The sequence below is a fragment of the Berghia stephanieae genome, chromosome 12 (assembly GCF_034508935.2).
Source record: "Berghia stephanieae isolate SIO BIC M18660-M18661 chromosome 12, UCSD_Bste_1.3, whole genome shotgun sequence".
NCBI classification, from domain to species: Eukaryota; Metazoa; Mollusca; class Gastropoda; order Nudibranchia; family Aeolidiidae; genus Berghia; species Berghia stephanieae.
The window spans coordinates 41338379-41352765 of record NC_088371.1 but is presented as its reverse complement, the minus strand read 5'-3'; the positions used below and the strand labels follow the sequence as shown (position 1 = coordinate 41352765).

The 14387-nt window shown below is 39.9% G+C and overlaps 1 protein-coding gene across 4 annotated transcripts in view; it reads left to right on the top strand.

Annotated features, from left to right (window-relative positions):
- The window catches only part of LOC144958003 (uncharacterized), a 78867-nt gene continuing 64480 nt past the window's right edge, over positions 1-14387 (top strand). The window contains exons 1-3 of one of the 4 annotated variants that reach the window (XM_078889586.1): positions 1-183; positions 1591-1754; positions 2360-3091. In XM_078889586.1, the coding sequence (XP_078745712.1) occupies positions 1664-1754; positions 2360-3091 (823 nt within the window). In that variant the 5' untranslated portion in view covers positions 1-183; positions 1591-1663. Of the gene's footprint in view, positions 386-1590; positions 1755-2359; positions 3092-14387 lie in introns of all 4 variants that reach the window. The other 3 variants (XM_078889587.1, XM_078889589.1, XM_078889588.1) reach the window with 3 other exon arrangements.

Sequence of the window (14387 nt, the reverse complement as noted above, 5' to 3'; positions counted from 1 at the left end):
TTGGCATTCGACGACATGCACTTTACAGTGGGAAGTTGAAAGGACGAGTCCATTTTTTATGTTGTTGATTGTGTCTGGGTCAAGCTGTCTGGAGCTTTTGTGGTGAAGCCAGTGGAATCAATTAGAATGTCTGGCCCAGGCTAAACCTTCGAGAAACGAAGTTATTCTTGTTGATGAATGGACGTGAGTGGGAAATATCTTTTGTCATTTTGCTACTGAGTGTGGTAGACATCATTGCACGTCTCTTCAGTTAGTGTAAAGGACCCAAATGTAATTCGGGCAAATGATCTTTTTACTTGTCAACTTCTTGACATTCAAGCCAAACTTTCACAAGCAAGCAACCTGTTGTGAATTTGTTACTGTAAACAAACCTGAGTTTTTTCAAGTAATAAAATATTATTTATAAATACAACGAAGTTCACATTTCAATAGGATGAATGCCGCAATTATACACTAATGCTTTCGTTGGGAATTTGTAGGCTTGTAGTTGGAACCTTACTTTAATTTATTTCTTATTATAAAAAACGGAATGTTGTGACGCAGTGTAATTCTAATTTAAATTTATGGATTTATGATGCAACTTTATTGGTGTATCTTTTTCATTACTCGCTCCTGGAATACCTGTTTCAAACTTTCACCGTATTGCCATATTATTTTGAAATAGAAAATATAGGCTCTAAATTTCATTTAAAAGTAAAAGTAAAGTCCATTCATTTAAAGAAAACTTTAGTTAGATTTAACGCCAGGTTATTTATTATTTTTTATTATTATTATTATTATTATTATTATTATTATTATTATTATTATTATTTCGTTGGAGGATATTTCCATGACAACAATTTGGGTTATCAGACCTGTCAATAAGTATACGTGTCGATTCCATCACATAATTTAGAGGTCTCAGTATTTTCAATTCCAATTCTGTGGTCTGGTGGTATGACACTCGCTTTCGGATCGGAAGGTCTAAGCCTCGCTCGGTGCATAGTTGAGTCCTTGGAGAAGGCTCTTTACTCACACTCTCTCACCGTACTAATGTGTAAAATGAGTACCTGGCCGTTAACAGCATTGTCTTTGTCCGAAAAAATGGTAATATCGCATAACAGGCGTCATGTTCCGTCCTACATGTTAAAGTTAAATGTTGTTTTTGGTCAGGGAACCCTTGTAAAACGCTTTGAGCATGAGTGGATATTGCGCTATATAAAAGCTCAATTAAATTAATTTAATTTATTAGCAGCAGTCAATGATCTTCGTCATAAGTGATGATGTATTGATGCCCTTTTATGCTCTTAATTGTTTTGATATTTTGGTTGAAATGTATTCGAGTTTTTTAAAGCGCTTTGAGGTTTCGACGAAAGGCGCTATATAAAAATGCTTATTATTATTATTATTATTATTACCAGCTACCCAATCTCTGTTGGGTGGACAGAGAGATCTGGGGGAAAAAATCTCGACGGCACCCGGGTTCAATCTCGGTACCTTTGTGTGTGAAGCGATTGCTGTACCAACTGAGCTACCAGGACCCCCAATTTTATGGTAATAGAAGACAAAATCTGTTTATTCTTTCCTTTTCTTTTTTCTTTATGTCATAAGGGTTTTATGAACTGTGGTGTAAATGGTTGACAAATAAAGAATATGTGTATTCAGAGTGATCAACAATAGGAGAATGAGAGGAGAAATGTTGAAATTGCGATTTACAGTTACAGTCCTCTTCACCAAAGCAGTTATCATCATCGCACTATGCAATTTCATTTCTGGTGAGTATTCTTGACCTTGAACTTTTGATAATGTTATATCAACCCTTTATCCTCTTTTCTAAAATATATGAATAAGTAAAAGTGCTTTGAACTCCTTTAGTGGATATTGTGCTTTACAATTTTTTTTTTTTTTCTAACAATGTTATTAAGCAACGTTGTTGCAGAGGACTGGAGAGGAAAGGATAGAAAATAACTTTAAAGTAAGAGTAAATAAGATAATAATTCTATAATAAGTGCAGATCTGGGAATCGTTTTACCTCGTGAAAAGAGTACAATATGATTTGAGGTTGGATAAAAATTGAATAATTGTGTTTGCCCGGCGACAAGACTGAATTTCTTACAAATAGATTACAAATCATAATATTTTCATAACAATTTTCAGTCAAAGAAACTTTATAGTTATTAAACATTGAATTTGAATATATAATTCTTACTGCTCTCTTGATGAAAATGATAAGCCAATAAAATTTGATAACATAATTCATGACAAAATTCTATAAGAAACTCATTGTTTCAGACAACATCCATGTTTTACATCACAATTCAATACAAGATCTTACTGTAGAGACTCTCATAATATTTTTTAATTATTGACCTCATTCTAGTTCACTGCCAAGACTCGAAGAACCAAACTGATGATTCTTCGGCATCGTACTCAGACTTACCTTGGAAGTTTGACTTTGCCTCACACGACAACAACAACAACAACAACAACAACAACAATCATCATCAAAATGTCGATCACAATGACATCCATGAGAATTTGGTAGGACATCAGGATGACTCCAAGTCTCATTTTGATTACGATTACCATGACAACGACTACGACGACGACGATGATGATGATAATGATGTCGATGATACAGATTACAATGACGAGACTCATAATGTCGACGAGTTTGGGGAAGACATGATGCCCGCTATTATAATCGGCAATTCCCAAAATGACCATGAGGGTGGCGGCAGCGGGTCGAAGTCTAAAGCTGAAACGGATACCAAATCCAAACCAGATGCAAAACCATCGGGTACCTACAAAACATCTTCGGCTTTCATACGATGTGCCAAATACCAAGCTCCAAAATCCCTTCACGGTGCTAAGAAGAAACCCGAAGATGTAAACTTCGATTACGGAGATGATAATACGGAAACAAATAATTCAGACCGGGAGAATTCCGGAAAAGTGGATGCAGCAAACAAAATTGGAAATGCGACTGGGTTGGAGGTCGAAGTGGATTCTGTAAATTATACGTCTGTGTTCTGTAAGCCCAATTGGAGATGCTTTACTCTGTGGCTCACGGATCCTAATCAGGAAAACAAGTTTGAGATCAAGACTCAGGGTAAGTCAAAGGCTTTTACTTTTTCATTGTTGTTGTAGTTGTAGTTATATTGTGGTCTTGTGTGTCTTTAAGCAATAAACTTGAGCATTTCCATAGCGCAATATCCACTAAACGTGCTTAAAGCGCTTTACAAGGGGTTGCTAGTCAGCATGTAGGACGAGACATGGCCGGGCCCCCTTGTTAGGCAATATTACCATTTTTTAACGGCCAGGTATTCTCATTTTACATCTGAGTGCGATGAGAGAATGCAAGTCAAGAGCCTTTTCCAAAGACTGAACTATGCGCTGCTCAGAGCAAGGCACAAACCCTGGACTTCCTGAACTGAAGGTGTGTGTCTTACCACAAGATCACATAACTACATATTTGGAAAAAAAATTAATTTTCCTTTTTTACTTTATAATACTTATATGCCAGGTTCTATTCCCACTCCTAACTCCCCCTTTTATCCCTTTGTGACCCAGTTGATATACCATATGACCATTGTGCAAAATACCCATAGTTCAAGTCCAAAATTAATACATCATCAAGACAAATCCTCTCATCTTCTCCCATTCCTCTGTACTTTTCTTTTCTATATATTATATGGTCCTCTTTCCTCAATTCTTTCGCTGACTTTTTCCCTTCTCAAGCTCTTTCTTGGACACTCATGTAATAAACACTCTGCAACTTTGGATTTTTTAGCTTTTTAAAAATTGTTTGCGAAGAAAATACAGATGTTTTGTTTGTGTCTGTCACAGATCTGACAGAGTATCAATGATTTGTAGGGAGATATAATCAAAAATGAATATTGTTATCCTTCCAGATACACCAATGTATGACAGAGTATCAATGATTTGTAGGGGGATATCATCAAAAATGAATATTGTTATCCTTCCAGATACACCAATGTATGACAGAGTATCAATGATTTGTAGGGGGATATCATCAAAAATGAATATTGTTATCCTTCCAGATACACCAATGTATGACAGAGTATCAATGATTTGTAGGGGGATATCATCAAAAATGAATATTGTTATCCTTCCAGATACACCAATGTATGACAGAGTATCAATGATTTGTAGGGGGATATCATCAAAAATGAATATTGTTATCCTTCCAGATACACCAATGTATGACAGAGTATCAATGATTTGTAGGGAGATATCATCAAAAATGAATATTGTTATCCTTCCAGATACACCAATGTATGACAGAGTATCAATGATTTGTAGGGGGATATCATCAAAAATGAATATTGTTATCCTTCCAGATACACCAATGTATGACAGAGTATCAATGATTTGTAGGGGGATATCATCAAAAATGAATATTGTTATCCTTCCAGATACACCAATGTATGACAGAGTATCAATGATTTGTAGGGGGATATAATCAAAAATGAATATTGTTATCCTTCCAGATACACCAATGTATGACAGAGTATCAATGATTTGTAGGGGGATATAATCAAAAATGAATATTGTTATCCTTCCAGATACACCAATGTATGACAGAATATAACCAATTACTAATGTGTAGGGGGATAGAGTATCGTATAATCAAACACAGATGTAATTTAATCTGTCCTGATACATCAATGTATGACAATACAATTGATTTGTAGGGATACAATCAAACACGAATGTAATGTAATCCTTCCTGATTCACCAATGCCTGACACAGTATAATTGATTTGTAGGGGGATATAATCGAATGTGGATGTAATGTATTCCTTGTCTGATTCACCAATGCCTGACACAGTATAATTGATTTGTAGGGGGATATAATCGAATGTGCATGTAATGTATTCCTTGTCTGATTCACCAATGTCTGACAGAGTATAATTGATTTGTAGGGGGATATAATCGAATGTGCATGTAATGTATTCCTTGTCTGATTCACCAAAGTCTGACAGTATAATTGATTTGTAGGGGGATATAATCGAATGTGGATGTAATGTATTCCTTGTCTGATTCACCAATGTCTGACAGAGTATAATTGATTTGTAGGGGGATATAATCGAATGTGCATGTAATGTATTCCTTGTCTGATTCACCAAAGTCTGACAGAGTATAATTGATTTGTAGGGGGATATAATCGAATGTGGATGTAATGTATTCCTTGTCTGATTCACCAATGTCCCAAATGCTCTCATTTTCTCAATTGATTTAATATGGGGTACTGGAGACTACATTCAAGCTCAACATCTATCTATCTATCTATCTATCTATCTATCTATCTATCTGTATCTGTATGGTTGGCGCTGAAGAAACCAATGGTCTGGTTGTATTTCAGCGGCGTCCTCATTGGGCGCGGGCCCATGTCAGTTGGGCCTTGAAATCGTTTAGGTGTGGTGCCATGATGACCAGTTCATCCAGCCCATTCCACTCCGAGATAGTTCTAATGATGAAAGAATTTCTGTAGTTTTGTGGTCTTGTCTGTGGGATTTTGAAGCAGTTCGAATTGTTTTGTCTCTGAGCAATCTAGTACGAGGTGGTTTGCATCTTGTGGTGCTTGGTTGCACTTTGGGCATGTTGGTGATTCTTGGAGCCCCCATTTGTACATGTTGGCAGCTGTTCTTGTATGTTTTGACCGTAGTCTATTTGCAGCTACCCAGTATTTTCTTGGTTGATCCTGTAGACCTGGGAGACTTTACAGGGTTCTTCAATTAGTTCCCCTCCTGTTGGCTTATTCCTTTTCCACTCCTCGCACCAGGCTTCTTGTGTGTTGTAGTTTATGAGTCCTGCTTTGAGTCTGAGTCTGAGCGGTACACAGGCGAGACCTTGGTAAAGGTTGTTTACACGTCACACATTCTCTCATTGTACTCTGATGTAAAATAAGTATATGGCCTTTAACAGCGTTGTCTCGGTCGGTCGTGAAAATAATTGTAATATATCGTCTAACTGGTGTCGTGTCTCGTCCTACTTGTTAATTGTTGCTGTTGGCCAGGGACCCTTTGTATAGCGCTTTGAGCATGTTGAGTGGATATTGCGCTATAAAAAAGCTCAAATTAAGAAATTAAGGAGCTGGCACCGGTGTAAGATAAAGAACTGAACAAGTGTGTATGACATGTTTCCAGACAAAGAAAGAAAGAAAGAAAAAAAAACATCCCAAAAAAAAACAGTCGTCCTCTGATTACCGGCCAGACGTTCTACCATTACCATTACACACTTGTTCAGCTTTATTGTGCGGCTATGTGGTCTAGTGGTATGACACTCGCTTTCGGATCGGAAGGTCCTGGGTTCGAGCCTCGCTCGGCGCATAGTTGAGTCCTTGGAGAAGGCTCTTTACTCACATTCTCTCACCGTACTCAGGTGTAAAATGAGTACCTGGCCGTTAACAGCGTTGTCTCTGTCCCAAAAAAAAATTGTAATATCGCCTGACAGGCGTCATGTCTCGTCCTACATGTTATGTGTTGCTGTTGGCCAGGGACCCCTTGTAAAGCGCTTTGAGCACGTTTAGTGGATATTGCTCTATATAAAAGCTCAATTTTTTTTTTTTTAATTTTTTTTTTTTATTATAAAAAGCTCAAGATGTCGAAAGTGACCAGTCAGACTGTCAACAGTGGCGAATATAGGATTCAATAGTCTGACGTCACGTCGCCCAACAATGAGCAGCTTGGTTCTAAACAAAGAAAATTGGTTCTTTTTAATCTTCATGCTGGCAGCAGCCTCTTATGGTTTTCACACTACTATGTTATGACAATCGACCCAATCAGCAAAGTCTGGTCCGCATTCGTGCACCGTCGCAAACCCGCCGGGTAGCATCGTCACAACACACCGTTCTGCCGTCTCAGGTTCTTGCCCACAGCGGGCTGGCGAGACCGTTTTCACGTGTCCTGTTATCATAATGTAAAAAAGTCAAAACATGATCAGGTTTATAATGTTTTCTCCTCTGGACACACTTTTATGCTCGACGGAGAAATATTTCATCAGGGCATATGCCATTACTCCGATAGTTTAGAACCAGTTGCTAAGTTACTATGAGTCATTACGAGGGAAGTGACGTCACGACTGTAGAAGGCTATTGTGAGAGCAATAGCATAAATTATATGTTTTCCTAACAGGCGACTCATACTCTTTGGTGGCAATTTGATGACACGTCGCCGAGCGAGTGGAAGAAGCAATGGGCATGATCTCTATTCCCTTTCCATGTGCTCTAGGTTATTGGTCACATTGCAAAGCGTGCTCAAAATGACCCACATAGTGAGAAGTATTCACAGCTTTTGAAGTATCTTACATCACGATTGGTCATTTTGTTCAGCTTGACACACGGGTATGTTTACAACTTTCATAAACAAAGCAGCGTGTTTAGATTTGTTAAGAAATATCCAATCGTTGGACATGAACAAATCGTGGATAGCAATGTTATGAGCTTCTTAGCCAAACGCATATTATCAAGATTATGAAAGATAGTATGCGATTGGCTTAGAAGCTCATAACATTGCTATCGCGCCTTTTTTCTTATTATGGCGAATTCCCCCCCCCCCCCCCCCACTACAAATAAAGAAAAAACGGCCTTTTTGCAAAGGCTCAATATTCAATCTATCCGTCATTATATAGATAGTATGCAGATGACGTCACTCAGGCCTTTGTTATTGTTTTTGCCATCCGCGTTTGTGAGTTGTTCTCACTAAACTGTATTAACCAGACTATAAAAGGTCATGGTTACACATAGTTTGTGTGTTGGTCCGTTATATTTCCGGATGGCAATGTTGTGAACTCCTTGGCCAAGCGCATTCTATCTATAGATAGTATGCGCCTGGCTAAGAAACTTACAACATTGCCATCCGGAAGTATGACCGTAACCATGAACGTTTATTGTCTGGTTAATACAGTTTAGTAAGAATTACTCATAAGCGTGGATGACAAAAAACAATAACAAGGACCTGAGTGACGTCAACTTCATTCTATCTATAAGCGTTGTGTGTTATTCCAATAACCAGTCATGCCTACTTGAATTATTTTTTTTTAATCGTAGTTTTTAGAAGATAAAAATTGTGATCGCTATATTCAACTTTGTAACAATTTGCCCTCACAGTGAACAATGAGAACACCTCATAATCCTAAAACCTACACACTCTGGCATCAACTTTCATGTTCAATCAATTGTGCGGCTATGTGGTCTAGTGGTATGCCACTCGCTTTCGGATCGGATCGGAAGGTCCTGGGTTCGAGCCTCGCGCTCGGCGCATAGTTGAGTCCTTGGAAAAGGCTCTTTACTCACATTCTCTCACCGTACTCAGGTGTAAAATGAGTACCTGGCCGTTAACAGCGTTGTCTTTGTCCGAAAAATTGTAATATCGCCTCACATCACAGTGACTCACAGGCGTCATGTCCCGTCCTACATGTTAAATGTTGCTGTTGACCAGGGACCCCTTGTAAAGCGCTTTGAGCACATTTAGTGGATATTGCGCTATATAAAGACAATTTATTAATTTAGTTTGAATTAAGTTTTGAAATTGGAACAAAAAAAAAAAAAAAAAAAGGTCGGAATTCTACTCGTTTTTCGTCGTACTTGACACGTCTGCAGTCACCGAAACACCGCTCGTTTACTTCCTGATTCGTCCAAGCCCCGAGTCGAGTCGAGTCGAGTCATCATTGATTTATAAACAGAGATGTTCTAATAATAATAATAATAATAATAATAATAATAATAATAATAAGTACGTTTTCAAACATATTTGTTTTCGTTCGTGTCCTCATTGCCTCCTCGTCTTTCAGATCATATCGCAGTCACAGCGTCCTATTTTCAATCTTTTATTTACGACATCCAGCTTTTCTTCCCGTTTTTTTTTTTTTGTTTTTTGTTTTCATTATTTTGCTTGTAGATGATTCTTTTCTTTTTCTCTTCTTTCTCTTCTTCTTCTTCTTCTTCTTCTTCTTCTTCTTCTTCTTCTTCTTCTTCTTCTTCTTCTTCTTCTTCTTCTTCTTCTTCTTCTTCTTCTTCTTCTTCTTCTTCTTCTTCTTCTCTTCTTCTTCTTCTTCTTCTTTCTTCTTCTTCTTCTTCTCTTCTTCTCTTCTTCTTCTTCTTCTTCTTCTTCTTCTTCTTCTTCTTCTTCTTCTTCTTTCTTCTTCTTCTTCTTTTCTTCTTCTTCTCTTCTTCTTCTTCTCTTCTTCTTCTTCTTCTCTTCTTCTTCTTCTTTTATTTTCCAACGCCCCCATCCCCCCCCCCCCCCCCCCGCCCTTCCTTTTCTAGTCCTTCATTTATGTGCAAACTTCCTTGTTAAAGATATACGAGATGAAGACAACGAAATAAACCGATCAAAATGGAAAAAGCCAAAGAGAAAACAATAAAAACAAAACAATGACAAAATCAAAACGTGTCTCTCTCTCTCTCTCTCTCTGTTTGTGTGTGTGTGTGTGTAGAGAGAGAGAGAGAGAGAGAGAGAGAGAGAGAGAGAGAGAGAGAGAGAGAGAGAGAGAGAGAGAGAGAGAGAGAGACCAAAAAAAAAGAATGGAAAGGGAACATTGTTAATTAAAAATAGTTCGTTGTAGACAATGATTCGTAAAATGCGAATTCTTTATAATATACTTGTTTGAGTGTGCTTTTTCTTTCATGTCGGTCGGCGCATAGTTGAGTCATTGGAAAAGACTCTTTTACTCACATTCTCTCACCGTACTCAGATGTAAAATGGGTACCTGGCCGTCGATAGCGGTTCGTTGTCTCTGTCGAAAAAAATTTGCAATATCGCCGAGACAGGCGTCATGTCTCGTTCTACGTGTTGCTATTGGTCTGTTGGTCAGGGACCCTTTGTCAAGCGCTTTGTTGAGCACGTTTAGTGGATATTGCGCTATAGATAGAATGAAGTTGACATCACTCGGGTCTTTGTTCTTTTTTTTTTTTGCCATCCGCGTTTATGAGTAATTCTCACTAAACTGTATGAAACAGACTATAAACGTTTAAGGTTACATATAGTTTTGTGTGTTGGTCCGTAATACTTCCGGATGGCAATGTTGTGAGCTTCTTAACCAATAAATTAATCATAAATTAATAAATTGAGCTTTTTATAGCGCGATATCCACTAAATGTGCTCAAGGCGCTTTACAAGGGGTCCCTGGTCAACAGCAACATTTAACATGTAGGACGGGACATGCCGCCTTTTAGGCGATATTACAATTTTTCGGACAAAGACAACGCTGTTAACGGCCAGGTACTCATTTAACACCCGAGTCCGGTGAGAGAAAGTGAGTAAAGAGCCTTTTCCAAGGACTCAACTATGCGCCGAGCGCGAGACTCGAACCGAGGACCTTCCGATCCGAAAGCGAGTGTCATACCACAAGACCACATAGCCGCCCACCAAACGCACACTATCTATATAAAATCTCTGCTTTTATTATTAATTCTTCCAGTACCTCATCATCGATTGCCAAAGATGTCTTCTGTTTGTTTTGTTTTTTTATTACTGTCCCGAATGCTCTCTCTCGATCGCTGTTCCCGATCGCGTATCACGGCAACCCGTTAGGGGTTTCAATCTTTTATTTACGAGCAGGCCACGTCGTCGTCGCCTTGCCTTGATGTTGTGTTCTTGTGTTCTTCTACTTATCAAGATGCTCGGTGCAAACTTCCTTGTTCAAGATATACGAGATAGCTCAATAAACAACAACATCAATAGTAATAATAATAACAATCAATTACTGCCCGATAACTGAATCTGAAGGGAATGGACATACAGCAAAGACGTTTCAAGAAGAGAGAGAAAGAAAGACGAGACGATGTGAACATACAGTGAAGTAGAATACCAATACACTACCCAATCGTTTCCGATGGTTTAGAAGAGATCGACGTGTTGTGTGTATATAATATTCAGGTCTGACATCCGAACCCACTAATGGTCCTAGTTTAACATTGTTGTAATGTATTTTGCGTCTTTTTTTTCTTATTCTTTTCTTTACTTTTTTTTTTTTATATTTCCATTACAACGGTGAGCCCATAAGGAATTGGGTTATCAGGCCTGTAAATAAGTGCGCGTCGGTTTATATGTTAAAAATATTTAAAAAAAACAAAACAAAACATAAAAATACCAATAAAAACAAAAACATTTTTCGTAGAGAATGCGAGGCTTATTTTAAGATTTCATGCTTGATTGAGGGAAGGAAATATCGTTTGTTAATTAAACAGACAAAAACTGCAATTTCACATTTCTGAGCATTTTAAATGTTGAAAACCCCGTTTCCGTCACCTGGCTAGCCCGACATGGTGTAGTGTACCGTTTGGAGGCGATGTGTCACAGAATAAAGACGGTTATTTTAGACGCTTGTCTGTCGTTCCTTCCCTTGATGAACGGTCGATGTGTGTAAGATATCGATTGAATAAGTCTTCTCTCTCTCTCTCTCTCTCTCTCTCTCTCTCTCTCTCTCTCTCTCTCTCTCTCTCTCTCTCTCTCTCTCTCTCTCTCTCTCTCTCTCTCTCTCTCTCTCTCTCTCTCTCTCTCTCCCCCCCCCTCTTTTTTCTGATTGCCAATAACTGGCTACATGACAATGAATAATGTTTTTTATCGCATCTATCCAGGACTAAAAACAAAAACAAAAAAATGTGTGGAGCGGGCACTTGTGCGTCGCCATCGTTAACGTATAGATAGTATGCACTTGGCTAAGAAGTTCACAACATTGCGTCCGGAAGTATAACTGGCCAACGCACAAAACTGTGTGTATCCATGAACGTTTATAGTCGGCATAATACAGTTCAGTTGACATTACTCATAAACACGGATGGCAAAAAACAAAAACAAAGACCTGAGTGACGTCATCTTCGAACTATCTATAGCCTGACACAAGAGCCCTCTAGGACTGGCAGTTTGACGTCGTTTTTTAGGTTTGTGTAGCGTCTAGTGAGTTGTCATTAGTTGAGCTCAAGGAAACAAGTTATTTCATTGGTTGAACTATTGAATACAACTCACGATTTGTTTTCTTTTGTTGTCAGGGACTGGCATTTTGACGTCATTTTTTGGTCAGTGCCAGCGTGGCCTTCGTAAAGTTATGACCTGATACTGACCAAAAAATGACGTCAAACTGCCAGTCTTTTGCCACAAAAGAAAACAAATCGTGAGTTGAATTCAATAGTTCAACCAATGAAATTATTTTTTTCCTTGAGCTCTACTGATTTCAAGTAGGCAGCAGCTCTGCCTTAGGTCATCATATACTGGTGTCCTTCGTCATTCCACAACGTATCCAGCGACCCCAGTCCGTAACAGCTCTGCCTTAGGTCATCATATACTGGTGTCCTTCGTCATTCCACAACGTATCCAGCGACCCCAGTCCGTAACAGCTCTGCCTTAGGTCATCATATACTGTCCTTCGTCCTTCCACAACGTATCCAGCGACCCCAGTCCGTAACAGCTCTGCCTTAGGTCATCATATACTGGTGTCCTTCGTCCTTCCACAACGTATCCAGCGACCCCAGTTCGTAACAACAGCTGTTCAAACGACTTTTATATTTTATAATGATTGACGAAGTCGTGATGTGTTTATTGATTTTTGACCGTGTTACGTCACGTCACACCTTGTTTGGCCCTTAACGCTTACCACAGCAATATATTATGATGATATTGATAATATTATCTCGAGGCTGTGTGGCAGCGTGGCTCAGCGGTATGGTCTTTGCTACCTACCCGAAAGGTATCGAGTTCGATAACCCGCCGCTGCGCTGTGTGGCCTTGAGCAAGTCACCTCGCCTTAGCTCAATTTGCGGCGCTGCACAGCGGCTGACGCCTGGGTTATTCCAGTCTTCCCTTGGAATAGCCCCTAGAGACAAATTTCCCCTATGGGATGAATAAAGGGAATTTTATCTTTTATCTTTATCTTTATCTTGAGCAAGTCACCTAGCCTTAGCTCACTGTGCGGCGACGCTGCACTGCGGCTGACGCCAGGGTTATTCTAGTCTTTCCTTGGACTAGATCCTAAAGAAAAATCGTGACATGTAGAACAGGACAAGACGCCTGTTTAGGCGATCTGATGTTACTATATTTTTTTCCGACAGGTACTCATTTTACACCTGAGTACGGTGAGAGAATGTGAGTAAAGAGCCTTTTCCAAGGGCTCAACTATGCGCCGAGCGTGGCTGGAACCCAGGACCTTCCTTCTGATCCGAAAGCGAGTGTCATACCACTCAGACCACATAGCCTCATAGAAACTTGATCCCGGGGCTTACTAAGGCCGAGCTGGCGTGGAGAACGTTGTTTCTTCAGTCACCCCCGAACGATGCCCTCCGAAAGTTGTTGGAATTTGTTTATTTGTGAATTACTAATATGTACTGTGATGTAGGTGAGCGTCGGCACTGCGTGGCCACGCCGAAAATCGGACGAGACAGTCGTTGATCGATAGAATCTAGCTCAGCACTAAATATACCACCAGACTTTTATTATCATTGGTGTGAAGGCTGAGGGGTAGAGGGAGGGGGGGGGGGGGCTGTTGTGTATGTCTATGGAAGAGTGGGAAAAGGGGGGGGGGGGGTGTTGTTATTGATGTATGTGAATTTCTATATCTGTGTGTATTTGTGTGAGCGTCTGTTTATGTGTGTGTGGAAGAGAGAGAGAGAGAGAGAGAGAGAGAGAGAGGGGGGGGGGGGGGGGAGAGAGAGAGGGGGGGGGGAGAGAGAGAGAGGGGGGGGGGGGTGCGTAAGAGGTGCAAAATATTATCGGGTTATTGTTTGTCTTTTTGTTTGAGGGGGGGGGGGGGTCCCCATTACATTGCATCGATCCCAAACACATAAGCGGGCTCTCTCTCTCTCTCTCTCTCTCTCTCTCTCTCTCTCTCTCTCTATCTCCAAGAGTATGTATATGCGTATACGAATATTTCTATCACCCCCCCCACACACACACACACACACACACACACACACATACTGGTCCATATTTTCCCTTTTCTTTCTTTCTTTCTTTAGAAATTTTTTTCTTCTTCTCAAATCAAATTTTGAAGATACTGGAATGTCGGGCACCGTGCAGTGCCCCCCCCCCCTCTCTCTCTCTCTCTCTCTCTCTCTCTCTCTCTCTCTCCCCCCCCCCCCCCCCTCTTCTAACATCCATCATCTTGGTGATGCCATGGTTCTTATGTCTGACCCGATACACGTAATCTTATAGCAGTCCTTCAGAGCCATAAGGCTCACGGACGGAGCCGGGAGTTTATCCCGGTTTCTATTCCATGAAATGGATATGAATTAGCAATAATTTCTCGCTACCCTTTGGACGGGTCGCTTGTATTGTCTGTCGCTGAGTATTTAAGTAGTTCCGTCCAGATCTACCAGACAGTTATCCAATCACTCTGGGTGGACAACTTGGGGGGGGGGGGGGGGGGTCAGAAAACAATTCTGGCTTCAC